Here is a 20670-nt window from a genome sequence, read left to right as displayed (position 1 = left end):
ATGATCAGTGAAAAGGTTTGACCAATGGTCAATGGTGGATCACAGAGGGGTGTTTTGCTTACAAACTCTTAACAGGACAGAGATAAGAGAAGAAAAAAAGCCACCAAGCGCTGCACGCATGCTGATTGGCCCAGGTGGTTGGAAGCGGGGAGTCTTAAGATTATGGTGTTTACTAATGTTAAGGGGATTAACAGTTGTGGGGAAGAGAGTATCAGGGAATAGAGACGGGTGCCACTCTTGTTCAGTCTGGAGCTCCATCTTCCTCCTCCATGTCAGGATAGACCTCCTTTGCTCTGCCGGTGCCTTCCCGGAGGATGACATTTGGCAAAAGGGAATACCGAATGCAAAGAAATACAGCAAGATGGTCCCAAAGCCTTCGGTCAACCATGTGAATGCAGCAGAAGTAAACCTTCAGGTAAAAGCCAAAGTAAAAGTGTTTGTTGACTTAGTGGTATCCTTCCAACTGTACATGTTGTGTGTATGTATTGTGGCTGGGGTTATATGGGTTATGAAGTTGTTATAACCTGCTTCTATTCCACCTTGGATTTGTCATTAGTCTTAGTTATGGGACTGAATAACAAATTACTAAAGCCTACCATAGCAGTAGCACCAGTGATGTAGTGGTAAAAAAATAGGTGGGTAAATGCTGATCACCGTTCGCGGAGAATAAAGTTACGCTCCCTATACTTTCAATGTATTTTCCCGCAAAAGTGGATAAACTCTCACGCAAAATAAAAAAGGTGCGTAAACGGCGTTTACCTGCGTTTACCCTCCACTACACCACCAAGTAGCACCAAGTTACTACAACAGAACACATTTCAGCCTCTACAAGTCTTAAAGGATTAAAATGCATAACCATCACTCATGATCCCTTTGTTTAGTTCTACTACATTTCAATATTATTCAAATATAGGTTATTGCTTGTCAAAGAACAATGGGGTCAAAGTAGTGTGGGGTCAAAAGGTGAAATACTATTGCCAAACTTCAACAGAAGTGTTCCTTTTAAGCATATTGTCTGCTGTATTGGATTCCAAATTAATGTTATTAGGTCTATTAGTGATACGATGGTAATTTTAAAATATTTTTTTTTGCTCTCATGACCGGCTGTCTTTCGTGGCTAAGGCCACCAGCCAAGAGTACAGAAATACCTCAGCTAAGCTGCTTATGAGGTCCTCCAGAAAATAACTCTGCACTTTTCTACTTCCCCCACCCCTCCCTCTTCCCCACTGGCCCACAGACAGCCCTTTCCAGAAATCACCTCTCCCCCCCCCTTCATCTGGATGAGAAGGGAAGACTTTGACAGGACACATAGACACAGAAAATACAAAAAAAATGGCGGTCTTAAAGGTGACATTCACCAAGACCACTCGAGGCAAGCTAGCCCAGGTGTTGTGGGTCCTCAACTGGATCTCTGTGGTAACGGGCATCATCCTCTTCAGCCTGGGCCTCTTCCTGAAAGTGGAGATCCAGAAACGGAAGGAGCTTATGTCCGCTGATGTCCATTCCGTGCCCGACATGCTCATCGCCACAGGCCTGGTGGCCTGTGCCATCAACTTTGTGGGAGGCAAGATCTGCTACGATTGCGTTGACACCACCAAGTTCCTGCGATGGAAGCTGCTGATGCTACCATACATTGTGTGCACCTTCTTCTTTACCTTCTGCATCCTGGTGGGCGCGCTCATGTGCTACAGCATGCGTAACGAACTGGAGGAGTCACTGTTTCTGGGATTGCGCAACGCCATGCTCTACTACAAGGACACAGGCACTCCGGGACGATGCTATTTGAAGCGCACCGTGGATTTGTTGCAGATCCAATTCCAGTGTTGCGGAAACGCCGGTTTCCGCGATTGGTTCCATGTCCAATGGATCAACAACCGCTGGTTGGACATGACCGACAGTGAAGTAACAGAGTAAGTGCAAGGACTACAGTATATCACCAACAGGAGCACAGTCTACCCAGCCATCAGGGCCACAGTCTACCCAGCCAACAGGGCTACAGTCTACCCAGCCATCAGGGCCACAGTCTACCCTGTTGACAGGGCCAGAGTGCACCCAAATTATACAGTGTTCTTCCCAAATGATACACACTTTATGTAAGAACTTAACTAACCTTGTTGAACTTAATTCCAACCTCCATTACTGTCAGAATCTGTTGGGTACTTAATCAAGTAAATTGAACCTGTGAATAACCACAACAAAATGGGCCATCTTTGTGCCTCGTAAGACTGACAAAATACATACTAACAAACTTATAGTGAACAATACTGGAAGCAGATGCTACCTGCTTCCAAAACCAATACACCAATCCTCATCCTTAAGCTGCTCAGTCAAACCATTAAGCAGCAACATTGTATCGACTGAAAAGGGTGAGGTCAAAGGTTACGAGAGAGATTCATTCTGTCGGGGTCAGGAGGTCACTTTGACAGGAAATGACCTTGCCCGGCAGGTATGTTGAATAATGCGTCTCTTTTAATATTAGGTCTTGTATCCGATAATATTTTGTCTCATGATTTTCAACTTGACAATGATGCATTGTCATACAAAACCCAAAGTATTAGAGATTTCACAATTTCTGATATATTGCATAGTGACTTAAATACAAACAAATTTCAAGCATAAGTAACATTTAAAATAGTGATGGAAGTCCATTCATCTACCTTTACCAAACAGCCAACCTTCGTAATGTTTACCTCCTGAGTAACCTTCTAGCCTAATCTCCTAACCTTACAAGTAACCTCCTAAAGAGCGGGGCAAACATATGGCTCTTACCTGTCTCTGGTTTGGGAAGGGGCACACTAAGATGGACAGTTTCCTTCATTTATTCATTAAGGATGCCAATATGATGCTGGGGGTTAATAGGTTGGGTTTAAATGGATGAGAAAAAGTAAAACATCAGTAAAGTCATAGGTCTATCCCACTGGGCACAGACGTCAATTCAACGTTTATTCCACTTTGGGTCAACGTAATTTCATTGAAATGACGTGGAAACAACGTTGATTCAACCAGTCTGTGCCCTGTGGGATGTTTCTGCTTAGATTCTTTAGCAAGAGAGATTATGCCAAATATGACTCAGCATAATGGCTTAAAAGACATCTCTCTCTTTCTTTCTCTCTCTCCTGCAGTCATTTGAGGAGTAACGTGGATGGCAAGTACCTGATGGATGGGGTGCCTTTTAGCTGCTGTAACACATTCTCTCCACGACCCTGCATCCAGACACAGGTCACCAACAACTCCGCCCATTACAACTATGATTGGAAGACGGATGAGCGCAACCTGTGGACGAGGGGCTGCCGCCAGGTCCTGCTGGATCATTACACCAACATCATGCAGTCCATCGGCTTTACCGTGCTCATCATCTGGTTGTTCGAGGTTGGTTTTACATATCCTATGCTCGCTTCTTGTCCTTTACTTGGAAAAAGCCACTATGGGTTGACATACCCTTTATTTTACATTCAGTATTTACTTTGACATTACATGGTACATGATGGTGATATAATTATGGGGTAGTTTGAGGAGAATATCAATGTATTAAGAATTAGGTAATTGCTGCCATCACATGATATATTGGTTTATGATAACTATAATTGTGGAGATGGGGTGCACCTAATTATTACAGGCCCGACAAAGGCCTTGTCGTAATAGTTCAGGAGGACACCCAGATATTCCAGTCCAGTGACCTGACTGTGGCAGAGGATATTTCCCTGAGGGCAATACAATTGGTGTACCCCGTCTCCAGGGAGGTGCCACTCTCCCAATTCCAAGACCAAATTGGGCAGGGGTTGATCACCTTAGAGATAACAGTCACAAAAGACAGTACAGCCTCCGAGAAGGAACGCTACCCTAACGAGAGCCATGGGAGGAGGCCGTCGTTGTCCGGTGGAGGGAGGCTGCCATCCACCCCCTCCATTTTAGGGCAGCGTGTCGGCATCTCCTTCCAGGTGACAAGAGGCAATTTGGTTTAAAGGCCAACGTCACAGAAATATCCCTGAGTGCGATGGAGACCAACAAAGAAATGGTGATGGACTCCTACAAGATTACATTTACATTTTAGTCACTCTTATACAGAGCGATTTACAGTTAGTGCATTCATCTTAAGGTAGATGGTGAGGCAACTACATATCACAGTCATAGAAAGTACATTTTTCCTCAACAAACTACCTATCAGCAAAGTCAGTGCTAGTAAGAAAAGTGTGAGTGTTAGTGCAAGAAAAGCAATGTTGTTATTTAAAGGCAGGGGTGTCTGAGACAGAAAAAGGAAAAGAGAAAGGGGGATACCTACAATACCAGTCAAAAATGTGGACACACCTCCTCATTCAAGGGTTTGTCTTTCTTTTTACTATTTTTTACATTGTAGAATAATAGTGAAGACATCAAAACTATGAAATAACACATATGGAATCATGTAGTAACCAAAAAAGTGTTAAACAAATCAAAATATATTTTATATTAAAGATTCTTCAATTAGCCACCCATTGCCTTGATGACAGCTTTGCACACTCTTGGCATTCTCTCAACCAGCTTCATGAGATAGTCACCAGGAATGCATTTAAATTAACAGGTGTGCCTTCTTAAAAGTTAATTTGTGGAATTTATTTCCTTCTTAATGCATTTGAGGTAGGAGGATATACAGAAGAGAGTCCTATTTGGCAAAAGACAAAGTCCATATTATGGCAAGAACAGCTCAAATAAGCAAAGAGAAACAACAGTCCATCAATACTTTAAGACATGAAGGTCAGTCAATGCGGAACATTTAGAGAACTTTGAACGTTTCTTCAAGTGCAGTCGAAAGAACCATCAAGCGCTATGATGAAACTGGCTCTCATGAGGACCACCACAGGAATGGAAGACCCAGAGTTACCTCTGCTGCAGAGGATAAGTTAATTAGAGTTACCAGCCTCAGAAATTGCAGCCCAAATAATTGCTTTAAATAGTTCAAGTAACAGACACATCTCAACATCAACTGTTCAGAGGAGACTGTGTGAATCAGGCCCATGGTCGAATTGCTGCAAAGAAAACACTAATAAAGGACACCAATAACAAGAAGAGACTTGCTAGGGCCAAGAAACACGAGCAATGGACATTAGACCGGTGGAAATGTGTCCTTTGGTCTGGTCTCCAAATTGGAGATTTTTGGTTCCAACCGCCGTGGCTTTGTGGGATGTGGTGTGGGTGAACGGATGATCTCTGCATGTATATTTCCCACTGTAAAGCATGGAGCAGGAGGTGTTATGGTGTGGGGGTGCTTTGCTGGTGACACTGTCTGTGATTTATTTAGAATTCAAGGCACACTTAACCAGCATGGCTACCACAGCATTCTGCAGTGATACGCCATCCCATCTGGTTTGGGTTTAGTGGGACTATCATTTGTTTTTCAACAGGACAATGACCCAACACACCTCCAGGCTGTGTACGGGCTATTTTACCAAGAAGGAGAGTGATGGAGTGCTGCATCAGATGATCTGGCCTCCACAATCCCCCAACCTCAACCCAATTGAGATGGTTTGGGATGAGTCGGACGGCTGAGTGAAGGAAAAGCAGCCAACAAGTGCTCAGCATATGTGGGAACTCCTTCAAGACTGTTGGAAAAGCGTTCCAGGTGAAGCCGGTTGAGAGAATGCCAAGAGTGTGCATGGGTGGCTATTTGAAGAATCTCAAATATAAAATATATTTTGATTTGTTTAACACTTTCTTGGTTAATACATGTTTCCATATGTGTCATTTCATAGTTTTGATGTCTTAACTATTATTCTACAATGTAGAAAATAGTAAAAATAAATAAGAAAAACCCTGGAATGAGTAGGTGTGTCCAAACCTTTGACTGTTACTGTAGTCAGTTGTACAACTGAATGCATTCAACTGAAAAATGTCTTCCACATTTTACCCAAACCCTCTGAATCAGAGGGGGCCCCATTGAGTAAAGAGTTTTTTTTTTGGAGACGACTTAATCATAAATCCTTTCATCAATATTGAAACCAAGCACCTCATATTACTCTAGGTTGGGCAGAGTCATGTTATTTTATGACAAAAACTTGAATACTTGGCGCTGTCCTTGTTGCAAGCAAAGGAATTATTGTCTACACAAGTGCATTGCAAAAATGCATTTGATCCAGATACAGTGAGGGAAAAAAGTATTTGATACCCTGCTGATTTTGTACGTTTGCCCACTGACAAAGAAATGATCAGTCTATAATTTTAATGGTAGGTTTATTTGAACAGTGAGAGACAGAATAACAACAAAATAATCCAGAAAAACGCATGTCAAAAATGTTATAAATTGATTTGCATTTTAATGAGGGAAATCAGTATTTGACCCCCTCTCAATCAGAAAGATTTCTGGCTCCCAGGTGTCTTTTATACAGGTAACGAGCTGAGATTAGGAGCACACTCTTAAAGGGAGTGCTCCTAATCTCAGTTTGTTACCTGTATAAAAGACACCTGTCCACAGAAGCAATCAATCAATCAGATTCCAAACTCTCTACCATGGCCAAGACCAAAGAGCTCTCCAAGGATGTCAGGGACAAGATTGTAGACCTACACAAGGCTGGAATGGGCTACAAGACCATCGCCAAGCAGCTTGGTGAGAAGGTGACAACAGTTGGTGCAATTATTCGCAAATGGAAGAAACACAAAAGACTGTCAATCTCCCTCGGCCTGGGGCTCCATGCAAGATCTCACCTCGTGGAGTAGCAATGATCATGAGAATGGTGAGGAATCAGCCCAGAACTACCTAGGAGGATCTTGTCAATGATCTCAAGGCAGCGGGGACCATAGTCACCAAGAAAACATTAGGTAACACACTACGCCGTGAAGGACTGAAATCCTGCAGCACCCGCAAGGTCCCCCTGCTCAAGAAAGCACATATACAGGGCCGTCTGAAGTTTGCCAATGAACATCTGAATGATTCAGAGGAGAACTGGGTGAAAGTGTTGTGGTCAGATGAGACCAAAATCGAGCTCTTTGGCAACAACTCAACTCGCCGTGTTTGGAGGAGGAGGAATGCTGCCTATGACCCCAAGAACACCATCCCCACCGTCAAACATGGAGGTGGAAACATTATGCTTTGGGGGTGTTTTTCTGCTAAGGGGACAGGACAACTTCACAGCATCAAAAGGACGATGGACGGGGCCATGTACCGTCAAATCTTGGGTGAGAACCTCCTTCCCTCAGCCAGGGCATTGAAAATGGGTCGTGGATGGGTATTCCAGCATGACAATGACCCAAAACACACGGCCAAGGCAACAAAGGAGTGGCTCAAGAAGAAGCACATTAAGGTCCTGGAGTGGCTAACCAGTCTCCAGACCTTAATCCCATAGAAAATCTGTGGAGGGAGCTGAAGGTTCGAGTTGCCAAACGTCAGCCTCGAAACCTTAATGACTTGGAGAAGATCTGCAAAGAGGACTGGAACAAAATCCCTCCTGAGATGTGTGCAAACCTGGTGGCCAAGAAACGTCTGACCTCTGTGATTGCCAACAAGGGTTTTGCCACCAAGTTCTAAGTCATGTTTTGCAGAGGGGTCAAATACTTATTTCCCTCATTAAAATGCTTTTTTGACATACGTTTTTTTCTGGATTTTGTTGTTGTTATTCTGTCTCTCACTGTTCAAATACACCTACCATTAAAATTATAGACTGATCATGTCTTTATCAGTGGCCAAACGTACAAAATCAGCAGGGGATCAAATACTTTTTTCACTCACTGTACATGCTAAAGTTTTCAATGAAGTTATTAGCACAGACAATTAAGTATTTACCACCTGTACAGCAGAAGCTGTTCCAGAGGATGATGAGCAAAGTTCCTAAGAGAATGTTCCTCTATATCCACCAAAAGGAAAGACACTGACTGGCTCAAAGGGTCTGCCTAATCCTCTTCCCAATGGAAGAGGAGGGGAGGATACAGTAGTGCCCAGGGGCATCTGGAGTGGGGACGCGGGCCATTATGCCACCGCTCTTCCTTTCTCAAGTGTCTAACCTGGCCTGGAGGAGTGGTGTCAGAGGGTTGTGGCCTCCCTCAAAAAGAAGCTGATAAGCCCCACAGAACATGGAGGGGGAGAAAAGGGAGGAGGCAGGAAAGCAGAGTAGATGGCCAGTCATTTTAGAATAAAGTAAGAAAATGGGAATTCAGATCTCTTTATTATAGGCTTTTCAATAATAAAGAAATTAAGAAATACCTACAGTGTAATTCAACTTCCATTTTCCTCCAAGTGGCTGATCATTTCCGTATATCAATAAGGTTGTATTTCTTTACATAATCTCTCGAACTGTGGAGCTACAAGGTAGTAACAAGGTAGAGTGACATCTTTTTTCCTATTTTCCCCAACAGCTATGGGTTCTGACAGGCGTGCGCTATCTCCAGACAGCTATGGAGAACCTTCTACGGCAAGGTGACCCTGACTTGGAGTCTGACGGCTGGCTCCTGGAGAACAGCATCGCCGAGACGGCCCGCTCTAACTTCAAAATCATCAAGAACCTGGGCAAGTGCTACCAGGTGGACGATGATCCTAACATCGACGTTCCAAGTACGGCTCAGCAAGAGGTGCCCACTCGCCAGATCCCTGTGGCTAGATAGCACAGTGCAGCATCCCTTGGCCACGGCTGAGGCACGCAAATGGGCATCAAGTCCCATCATCACCAGGTGTAAGCCTTTGGATGGCATATCTGTCACCAAATTAAACGTACGACAGCTGTGAACTGAGGGATCAAAGGTGAGAGGGAGTGTAACGGGAGTGCAGCAGTTCACCACAAAGACACAACAACAGGATCAAGGACAGCCGATATAGAGCGTGCGATGAAAATGACCTGCTTTATCACATGATATTGCAGCACCTGCATCATCTAAACTGACAAAAGAGATCTCAGTTGAAGAATATGAACTGGCTGCAACTCTGTCCTTGTGGCATACTCAACTGTCTGGTGGGGCATTCCATTAAGCTGAAGGGGAGCAGGGCAAAGTGAAATGAGGTCAAATAAGTGTAAAACCCAGTTGTACAACCCCATAGACATTGCAGACATGGTACAGTCTGATTGCAATATAATGTCATATAATGGGCCACATGTTATGGGCAACAATTATGCCAAAAAAGTGATGGACATAAACTTTAACAAATTGTATAAAAGGAAATGGAAACAGCAAATTTGAATTGCCTTCTACAATTTCTTCAACTCAATCTCCTGTGTATAACTTTTGAAGATGCAAGAAAGTATTCACACTCCTTTACTTTTTCCACATTTTGTTGTCTTACAAAGTGGGATTAAAATTGATTTAATTGTCATTTTTGGTCAACGATCTACACAAAATAATACTCTTTAATGTCAAAGTTTTTACTTTGTAAACAAATAAATGAAAAATAAAACACTAATATATCTTGATTAGATAAGTATTCAACCCCCTGAGTGTTAGAATAACCTTTGACGTCGATTACAGCTGTGAGTCTTTCTGAGTAAGTCTCTAAGAGCTTTCCATACCTGGATTGTGCAACATTGGCACATTGTTCTTTTAAAAATTCTTCAAGCTCTTGTTGGTTGTTGATCATTGCTATACTGACATTTTCAGGTCTTGCCATAGATTTTCAAGCAGATTTAATTTAAAACTGTAACTCTGCCACTCAGAAACATTTGCTGTCTTCTTGGTAAGCAACTCCAGTGTATATTTGTCATGTTTTAGGTGATAGTCCTGCTGAAAGGTGAATTAATCTCCCAATATCTGGTGGAAAGCAGACTGAACCAGGTTTTCCTCTAGGATTTTGCCTGTGCTTAGCGCCATTCCATGTCTTTTTTATCCTGAAAAACTCCCCAAACGATTATGAGCATACTCATAACATGATGCAGCCACCACTATGCTTGAAAATATGGAGAGTGGTACTCAGTAATGTGTTGTACTGGATTTGTCCCAAACATAACACTTTGTATTCAGGACAAAACGTTTTTTCTGTACAGCTTCCTTCATTTCACAATATCAATTAGGTTAGTATTGTGGAGTAACTACAATGTTGTTGATCAATCCTCAGTGTTCTCCTATCACAGCCATTAAACTCTGTAACTGTTTTTAAGTCACCAATGGCCTCATATCTTTGTAGTAACTGGGTGCATTAATACACCATCCAAAGTGTAATGAATAACTTCACCATGCTCAAAGGGGTATTCAATGTCTGCTTTTTATTTTATTTTTACCCAACTACCAATAGGTGCCCGTCTTTGCGAGGCATTGGAAAACCTCCCTGGTCTTTGTGGTTGAATCTGTGTTTGAAATTCACTGTTCAAATCAGGGACCTAACAGATAATTGTATGTGTGGGGTACAGAGATGAGGTAGTAATTAACAAATCATGTTAAACACTATTATTGCACACAGAGTAAGTCCATGCAACTTATTATGTGACTTGTTAAGAAAGTTTTTATTCCTGAACTTATTTAGGCTTGCCATAAATAACAAAGGGGTTGAATACTTATTGACTCAAGACATTTCAGCTTTTCATTTTTTATTAATTTGTAAAAATGTCAAAAAACATAATTCCACTTTGACGTTATGGGTTATTGTGTGTAGGCCAGTGACACAATATCTAAATTCAATACATTTTAAATTCACGCTGTAACACAACAAAATGTGGAAATAGTCAAGGGGTGTGAATACTTTCTGAAGGCACTGTATCTACCTATGTGGCACTCGCAATTTAAATGCGCCTCGAGAGGTAAATTTTCTCCTCGCATAGAATACGAAAGGCTGAACAATTGAATAGGTAAACTATTCTACTATGCGGTTGTCTGATTTTGCTGTTGCTTACTTGTGTTGTTGGCGGCAGAAAATACAATCTGGACAAAATGTTTTCATTAGATCATTCAAATAACCAAAGGTGCCAGATCTCAGCTCCGCCTGGCTCTCATTTGGATCATAGGTGCCGGGATCACAGGTGACTTTCTGAAGGCACTATAGGACCCCGCATCCAATTACTAACCTGTCAAATGGCACTGATTTACAGTAGGCCCAACGGAAGCAGGACCCCAGACCTACTACCACCAGAGGCACCATTCAGCTCAGAGACGCTTTTTTGATGCAGAAATCAGACCTACAAAAATGTATTGCAGTTGTGAAGCTAAAGTAACAGGGCTATATTGGACGCATTAATTGTGGTATTACTGCAATATAACCACAATGTACTGCACTGTAACTGCAATTATATTTTGTAAGAGAGATCAAATGCATAGTATTCATAATGCTAGTGGTTACATCCTAAATGACGGTTGTTCACACAATGGTCTTCTAGACTCAAATCTGGCCTTAGTGGGAGTGAACTTGCTGAGTAAAGTATTTGTCATTATTCGAGGGCCATATAAGGACTTTGAGATTCAAAAAAACAAACATTTTGGACCACCCATTTCCATCCCAGGTTACCAAACCTCAGGAACACATGCTACATGAACTCCTCCATGCAGTGTCTGTTGACCTTGAAAGCCTTCTGCTCAGACATCTGCAGTGTCTGTTGACCTTGAAAGCCTTCTGCTCAGACATCTGCAGTGTCTGCTGACCTTGAAAGCCTTCTTCTCAGACATCTGCAGTGTCTGTTGACCTTGAAAGCCTTCTTCTCAGACATCTGCAATGTCTGTTGACCTTGAAAGCCTTCTCAGACATCTGGGCACCCACAACCACTAGCAGTCTCATCAGGTACACTCAAACATTCACACTGTCACTCATTACCAGTGTTGGGGGTAACGCGTTAGAGTACTCAGATTACTTTTTTTGTGTTAACGAGTTATCAAACGTGTTAGTTTTTCAATTTCAGTAACTTCTACAATATTATTTCTATTTTTCTTCAAGTTTAAGAAGCGGTAGATCTGTTTTATATGTGCTATTTCTATGCTTCTCGTTCCTAAGTTTAGTTTTTGCGTGTTTTACTTTTGTTTTTGTACACCAGCTTCAAACAGCTGAAAATACAATATTTTTGGTTATGGAAAATATATTTCACATTGGTTTAGATGGTACAATGATTCTCTATACCAGGGTTCTTCAATTCCGGTCCTGGACGGCCGAAACACCTCTGTTTGTCATCCTCTCCTTCTAATCAGGGGCTAATTCAGACCTGGGACACCAGGTGAGTGCAATTATCTACCAGGTAGAAATAAAAAACAGAAGTGTTTCGGCCCTCCAGTACCGGAATTGAAGAACCCTGCTCTATACTATACTTGCTTGTTTTGTCACATAAACTGAAATTAAGTGAACTATTAGAATTTTGCAACCAGGTAATGGAGGAGCGATTTCTGCATAGTGCACATTTAAGCATTACGATGATCGTACCAGATGCACAGTTATTTATGAGCCAACTTTTTTAATGTGTTTCCAAACAAGCACATAGAGAGAACGTTTGCTAAGTGCGTCATTAGACCATGTGTTGATACTGATAGGATCGAAAGAAAAGCAGTGCTACTCTCGGATCAGTTTTCTCCATTCAAATCTTACCTTAACATTAGAATTATTCCACAACACTGAAGACGGATCAGGTCTTAGAGAGATATTACCACCACCTATGGCTGCAAATAGGCTATTGAGATAGCTTATTATGCTTACCAATAATAATGCACTAAATCACAGATTGGGCACATCATTGCGCAGATGTTGTCACACATCATGAAACACATTGAAGCAGAAATTACAGACAGCAGTCTAGTCGCAAAATAGAACTCAATTAATTGAACATGAAATTGATTTCAATATGACTGAAACAGCCTATATACTATAGCTTAGGCCCATGTAGCCTATGCAGCTTTTAATATGTCTTCCCTTGTCACGGTTCCCTCAGACAGAACCCAGAAGCAGACCAGGACAAGGAGAGTTGAACGAAGGTGAGGGTTTATTACAGATTCAAAAAAAGGTGCAGAATAATCCAGGGACAGAGCGGGCGGCGTGGATGAGTTGTTGAGGGTGCAGTTGTTGGTCCAGTGATGCCGGCACGCCGACATCAGGCGAGGCAGGAGTGAAGGTTCCGGACGAGTGACTGCAGATGGGACAAAAACAACGAGTAAGTAAACCAAAAACCAACAAGGTACAAAACAACAAAACTAACGCTAGACGCCTCTGGACTGATACTCTGACAAAACCTACTGTTCATGGCTAACGATCCGGCAGGAACTGGATGTTCGGCCAGAGCCTAAGAAGGGTGATGATCAGGACCAGGTGTGCCGGATTGCTGATGGGATGCAGGTGCGGAAAACAAGAGCGCTCCCGGAGCGTTCCCGGACCCCCGGAAACTGGAGATTACAAACAGGAAAAACTAGTCACCAGACAGGACCCGCTCAGACAGCCGGGATCGTTACAGTACCCCCCTCCGACAGACGCCACCGGGCGGACTCCCGGAGCGCCAGGATGGAGGCGGTAGAAGTCACTGATGAGGTCGCATCTAGGACCTGTCGCCGCGCGAATCCAACTCCTCTCCTCAGGGGCCATACACCTCCCAGTCCACGAGATACTGGAAACCCCGGGCCCCGCCGTCTGGAATCCATGATGCGACGCACCGTGTAGGCAGGACCACCTCCGATCATCCGAGGAGGAGGAGGAGGAGGGCGGAGGCAACAGAGGACTGAGAGAAGACAGGCTTGAGGCAGGAGACATTAGGTGGGATGGACTCTGAGCGTCCTCGGTAGTTTGAGTCGAACTGCCACTGGATTGATCACCTTCTCCACCACAAACGGACCAATGAACTTCGGTAACAACTTCCTAGACTCAGTCCGTAACGGAAGATTCCGTGGGGCCAACCAAACCCTATCTCCGGTGGTATAGGTGGGAGCGGGATCGACGATCGCCTGGAGCTGATACCGGTCGAAACTCTAAGGAGTGCCTTTCTGGCCCGATGCCAGGTCCGGTGGCAACGACGAATATGGGCCTGAACAGAAGGCACTGAGAGCTCCTTCTCCTGAGAAGGAAACAGGGGAGGCTGGTAGCCATACAGGCACTGGAAGGGAGACATCCCAGTGGCAGATGTAGGAAAGAGTATTGTGGGCATACTCAACCCAAGGCAACTGAGAGACCCAGGAGGTGGGGTTGGAAGAGACCAGACAGCGTGGCGTGGATTCCATCTTCTGGTTGGCTCTCTCCGCCTGACCATTGGATTGGGGGTGAAAACCAGATGTGAGACTGACTGTAGCTCCAATGGCCAAACAGAAGGACTTCCAGACAGCAGAGGTAAACTGAGGCCACGGTCGGAAACGATATCACTGGGCAAACCGTGGACCCTGAAAACCTCCCTAACCAGGATCTCGGACGTCTCCGAGGCAGAGGGAAGCTTGGCAATGGCACAAAGTGGGCGCGAACTTGCTGAATCTGTCCACGATAGTCAGAACGACCGTGTTCCCCTCAGAAGCGGGCAACCCAGTGACGAAGTCCAGGGCCGATGCGACCATGGTGGCGGGGAATAGGAAGGGGGTGAAGTAGTCGAGAGCTGGGCCGATCTCTTATTCTGCGCACACACACTGGACAGGCAGCAACAAACCCCCGAGTATCTTCGGCCATGGCAGGCCACCAAAAACGTCTGCAAGAAGAAACCCCATTGTCCGAGCCACGCCAGGGTGACAAGCCATCTTGCTGGCGTGGGACCATTTGAGGACAGCCGGACGAACCGACTCAGGCACAAACAACCGACCGGGTGGACCGTTACCGGGACCGGGCTGAGTCAAGGGCCGCCCAGCACCTCCTCCTCAATCTTCCACATAACTGCTCCCACGCGGGTTCGGGAGAATTTTCTCGGTCTTGGACCCACTCTCCTCCTCGTCTTGGAGAACATCCGGCAACGTCCGCTTGCCGTTCTTAGATCCAGGTCGAACGTCAGGGAAAAACTTGAATCGTCCGAAAAACAACGCAACCTGGCCTGACGGGAGTTGAGACGTTTAGCCGATTGCACGCAAGCAAGATTCTTGTGGTCAGTCCAGACAATAAACGGTTGCTCCTCCCCCTCCAACCAGTGCGCGCCACTCCTCCAAGGCAAGTTTCACCGAGGTCCTCGGTTACCCACATCGTAAATTCCTCTCCGCCAGGCCAAAGGCGAAGGCGAGAGTAGTAGGCGCGGATGAGTTTACTGTCCGTGGAGCATCGCTGCGACAGGATGGCGCCAACTCCCACATCAGACGCGTCCACTTCAACGGCGAACTGACGGGCCGTGTCCGGTTGGAGAGAGAATCGGTGCGTTGGTGAATTCGCCTCTTCAAATCCAGAAACGCACGATCCGCCTCCGGATTCCACTTGAAGGTCCTGATACTGGAAGTCAAGGCAGTTAACGGAGCGGCCACACGGCTGTAATCCCGGATGAATCTGCGGTGGAAATTCCCGAAACCCCCAAAAATCTCTGGAGCTGCAATCTCGTACCGGGCTGGGCCCATTCCAGAACCGCTCTAACCTTCTCCTGGTCCATCCTAATCTCTCCCTGGAGATGATGTACCCGAGAAAGGATGTCGTGTGGGCGTGAAACTCGCACTTCTCGGCCTTCACGAACAGGCGATTCTCAACAATCGCTCAGAACCTGCCGGACATGCTGGACGTGGTCGGAAGGTTCCTTCGAGAAGATCAGAATGTCATCCAGGTAAACAAACACAAAAGAGACCGATCATATCTCTCAGGACGTCGTTCACCATACTCTGGAATACCGCTGGAGCATTGGTCAGTCCAACGCGGCATCACCTGATACTCGGTGACCCATCGGAGTATTGAAACCCGTCAACCACTCGTCCCCCTCTCTGATCCGGACCAGGTGATACGCATTGCGTAGGTCTAGCTTGGTGAACACCGTAGCACCCTGTAAGGAGTCGAAGGCAGAACTCATCAAGGGCAGGGGATACTTGTTCTTGACCGTGATGTCATTCAACCCCGATAATCAATACGGTCGAAGAGAGCCATCCTTCTTACCCACAAAGAAGAATCCTGCCCCCAGGGGTGATAACGAGGGACGAAACGAGACCAGCAGCTAGGACTCCTTGATGTAGGTCTCCAACGCCTCACGTTCAGGTCGGAGATACTGTATAACCTTCCCTTGGGGTAGACAGCTCCAGGGACCAGGTTGATGGCACAATCAATGGTCGGTGGGGAGGAAGTGACAGAGCCTTCTGCTTACTGAAAACTTCCCCAAATCGCGATATGTCTCGGGAACCAGGGACAAATCTGGGGTTTAGCCTCAATCACCTGACTGGGAACCGAATGGGGGCAGGCAGTCTTGAGACAGTTAGCATGACAATCAAGGCTCCAGCTCATTTGCCATCTAATCGACGACGTGGGATTGTGTTCCTTCACCAGGGGTATCCAAGGACCAGAGGAACATGGGAAGACGGCAGAATGAAGAATGAAATCATCTCAGAATGATTCCCGACAACCGCGTCTTAACACGGTTCAGTCCTCCGTAAGATACGTGCCAGACTACTGCCGTTCAGGATGGTCGCTTCAATGGCTTCCCGCAATTGCTCCTTGGAAAGCCCCAGCTGTTCCCACCAACTTCCGGCATCAAGAAAGCTTTCCATCGGCACCTGAATCGATAAAAGCGTTAAGCGCTAGCTCTGATTCCTGTTCACAAGGTGGCAGGGAGGTCTGACAGAGGCGGTAGAGGTTGAAACTGGCTCGCTTAACAGTCCTCCCAACTTTTAGCGAGCCGGGCAGTTTGACGACCACCCGGGGAACAAGTGGAGATGTAATGTCCCGGCGACCACAGTAGAGGCAGCAGTTGGTCTTACGTCTATGTTGACGCTCCTCCTTGATTAACCATTACCGCCCCACTTGCATGGGTTCAGAATCGGGAGAGAGGTCCTCTCCACTAATCCTTTGTGGTGGAGAATGATCGACGTGTTCTGGTCCACCACCCCGACCCGACTGGGAACTGAGAAGCTGATCGATTGGACGCATTGCTTCTCCCTCCTTCGCTCTCGGACTTCGATTATCCACCCGATAGACAAGGCTACAGCTGTCCAGGTCACTAAGCTCCGGATAAGAGATCAACTCATCTTGAGCCATGACAGACCCCTGGTAAAGGCCGCTTGCAAAGACTCCTCGTTCCACCCACTCTCTCCACAGCCAACGTCTTGAACTCGATCACCAGCACGTGAGTTCCTTGGGAAGAGAAAACAGGCGCTAGCTGGCTGCGTCCCTCCCTCGGACCGGAATGGTCGAAGAGCTTCCTCATCTCGGCCTGAACCCTGGTATGAAGCCATGCAGGGATCCTGTCGTTCCCAAACGGCTGAAGCCCACTCCAGCGCTCGACCACGCAGCAACTCGATCTCAAGAGGCTATCCTAGCCTTGTCTGTTGCATAAGAGTAGGGCTGTAGATCGTACACTAATCCAACATGCATAAGGAAGGGCATCCTCCCAGCTCCCCCTCATATTTATCCGCGTTGAACCTTGGCCTCCGGGGACACTTCGAAGCGGCAGGCGAGATGGGTGAAACCGTTGGGTCCTCCACCGGACACTGGCGTTGGTTCTGGACCTCCGTCAGACCGGAAGAAAGGTTCCAACCAAACAACGCGATCTCCTGTAGTACCGTGCTATGATGGCCCAACATCTTCTCCGCTGGGTAATGGCATGGCGAACAGAGTCCAGGTCCGCTGGGTTCATTACTGGCCGGATCGTTCTGTCACGGTTCCCTCAGACAGAACCCAGAAACAGACCAGGACAAGGGAGAGTTGAACGAAGGTGAGGGTTTATTACAGATTCAAAAAAGGTGCAGAATAATCCAGGGACAGCGGCGGCGTGGATGAGTTGTTGAGGGTGCAGTTGTTGGTCCAGTGATGGCTCGGCAGCGGCCAGCCATCAGGCAGAGGTAGGTGAAGGTTCGGCCGGTACGAGTGACTGAGATGGGACAAAAACGGAGGTAAATGAACCAAAAACCCAACAAGGTACAAAACAACAAAACTAACAGACGCTCTAGGACTGATACTCTGACAAAACCTACTGTTCATGGCTAACGATCCAGCCGAACTTGATTTCGGACAGAGCCTAAGAAGGGGACGATCAGGACCAGGTGTGCAGATTGCTGATGGGATGCAGGTGCGGAAAACAAGAGCGCTCCCCGAGCGTTCCCGAACCTCGGGAAACTGGAGATTACGAACAGGAAAAACTAGTCACCAGACAGGACCGTCTGACAGCCGGGATCGTTACATCCCTGTTAAAATAAAGGTTAAATAAATAATGCAGTCATCTCAGTTTTCACTTGAATCATCATTTTATCATTCACTTGTTTGTAACAATTGCAAATAATTGAATTGGTAGTCAACTTCGTTCTGAAGTTATCGGCAGTCACAGTCAGACAGATAGCCTAAACATCTTGATTCTATGTTTAGCAGAGATCTGTGAATAAAGTAACGTGGAAGGGCAAAAGATCATCTAACAATGCACTTTGGCTGCGCAAAGGTTTTGAAGAGCCATGTTACTAACGAATACTCTTGGAAACACCTCAGCTACTAAAGATTCATTGTAAGGCGGTTCTAACGATGATCTTAATGCTACGAAGGTTCTGTAAAATGAGGCCCTGGCTAGTTACCTAGCTGTAGTCGGAGAATTCCCAATCAATGTGATGAGGCTGCCATTCAAACAGCTAATACTAGCTAGCTAACTGGCTAGCTAAATTTGAGTTGAAAATAAATTGTTGGATGACACATCACATGTATAATGAATGTTAGCTAGTTAGTTAGCTAGCTAGCAATTAAACTTAGCATAAATATTGTTTTCCAATGAGTAAACTAGCTAGCTAGCTAGAAAGCTAACTGGCTAGACATCCATTGATGCTGCAGCCAGCTAGCTAACTAGCTTACCAAAATGTGTCTAACTACCACATGACAATAAAACAGGCCATTGTGTGTGAGTGTGCATTATAACCAGTGGTTAAATTGGGCTGGGCCCGAGACCCGGCACCTATTATCCAAATGAGAGCCAGGCGGAGCTAAGACCCGGTACCTTTGGTTATTTGAATTATCTAATTGTTGTCCAGATTACATTTTCCACAGCCAACAACAAAAGTTAGCAACAGCAAAATCAGACAACCCCCACAGTAGAATATAGGGGTGTGCCGACATGGCCATAATCGTAATCGCAATCATAATTGACAGATAATAATCCGATCAGATGATACTCGTGATTGGAAAAAACTGGTGTTTTAATATGCCTAAATAGATTTAGGCAAAATACTTCCCTGCACATTCTCACTGCAAAACACCTGCAGAATAGAAGCAGCGCGTGGAGGGGTGTGTGTCTGTGTGTGTGCCCTCAACTTGCAGCAGGCAGCCAAGTTTGCTGTTACTCAGTCAGAATGCGCATCAGCGTTTCACCTTTTTTCCCTACCTTTGTCCCGCTTGTTAGATATTATGCACATTGACAAATGTCCTCGCCATTTGATTTATCATAGTAGCAGTCAGCAGCAATCTAAATGATGAGAATGAAAACATGAAACAAAAACTGATTGGTGAAATTATAAGGAGAGTGGACTGAGGAATACAGCACTCTATCCAATCATAACAGCAGGATCTACATACAGCTCGCCCTACAGACAGTTAGTTGAGTTATTTAGACCACGTAGAACCTTGCACATTATAAAAATGAGAAAGATCCGTGCTGGCACCTGAAATTAACTTTTTTTCCAATCACAGATAATTACAAAAAATACTCTGATAATAATCGTATCCAGAAAATTGTCCATATCCGTTACAATACTCATTTTGTCCGACTACTCGGCACACCCATAGTAAAATACAATATCAATTGTTCAGCTTTTCGCAGTCTATGCGAGCAAAACATATTCCTCTTGAGGCGCATTCAAATTGCGAGTGCCGCACAGGGAGATGCAGTGCCTTCAGAATGTATTAACGTTTTCCACATTTTGTTGTGTTACAGGCTGATTTTAAAATAGATTCAATTGAGATTTTGTGTCACACACAATACCCCATAATATCAAAGTGGAATGATGTTTTTAAAAGCTGAAATGTCTTGAGTCAATAAGTATTCAACCCCTTTGTTATGGCAAGCCTAAATAAGTTCAGGAGTAAAAACTTGCTTAACAAGCCACAGAATAAGTTGAATGGACTCACTCTGCGTGCAATAATAGTTATTAACATTATTTTTTGAACGACTACCTCATCTCTGCACCCTACACATGCAAGTACAGTGCATTCGGAAAGTATTCAGAACCCTTACCTTTTTCCAAATTTTGTTAAGTTACAGCCTTATTCTAAAATGGATTAAATAAAAAATGTCCCTAGTCAATCTACACACAATACCCTATAATGACAAAGCGAAAACAGGTTTTTAGACATTTTACAAATTTATTTAAAAAAATCTAAAACAGAAATGACTTCTTTACATAAGTATTCAGACCCTGCTATGAGACTCGAAATTGAGCTCAGGTGCATCCTGTTTCCATTGATCATCCTTGAGATGTTTCTACAACTTGATTGGAGTCCACCTATGGTAAATTCAATTGATTAGACATGATTTGGAAAGGCACACACCTGTCTATATAAGGTCCCACAGTTGACAGTACACGTCAGAGCAAAAAACAAGCCATGAGGTCCCAGACAGGATTGTGTCGAGGCACAGATCTGGGGAAGGGTAACAAAAAATGTCTGCAGCATTGAAGGTCCCCAAGAACACAGTGGCCTCCATCATTCTTAAATGAAATAAGTTTGGAACCACCAAGACTCTACCTAGAGTTGGCCGCCTGGCCAAA

The 20670-nt window shown here is 44.9% G+C and overlaps 1 protein-coding gene across 1 annotated transcript; it reads left to right on the top strand.

The window, feature by feature from the left end:
- The first annotated feature begins 220 nt into the window (after positions 1-220).
- On the top strand, positions 221-9457 carry LOC121549341 (photoreceptor outer segment membrane glycoprotein 2-like). The gene is made up of 4 exons (XM_041861198.2): positions 221-415; positions 1238-1910; positions 3123-3369; positions 8320-9457. The coding sequence occupies exons 2-4, from the start codon at positions 1333-1335 to the stop codon at positions 8563-8565; spliced, it is 1071 nt and encodes a 356-aa protein (XP_041717132.1). The 5' UTR covers positions 221-415; positions 1238-1332; the 3' UTR covers positions 8566-9457.
- The last annotated feature ends 11213 nt before the right edge of the window (positions 9458-20670 follow it).

The sequence above is a fragment of the Coregonus clupeaformis genome, chromosome 33 (genome assembly GCF_020615455.1).
Source record: "Coregonus clupeaformis isolate EN_2021a chromosome 33, ASM2061545v1, whole genome shotgun sequence".
Taxonomy (NCBI): domain Eukaryota; kingdom Metazoa; phylum Chordata; class Actinopteri; order Salmoniformes; family Salmonidae; genus Coregonus; species Coregonus clupeaformis.
The sequence above is the reverse complement of the archived record's forward strand: the minus strand, read 5'-3'. Positions and strand labels throughout refer to the sequence as shown.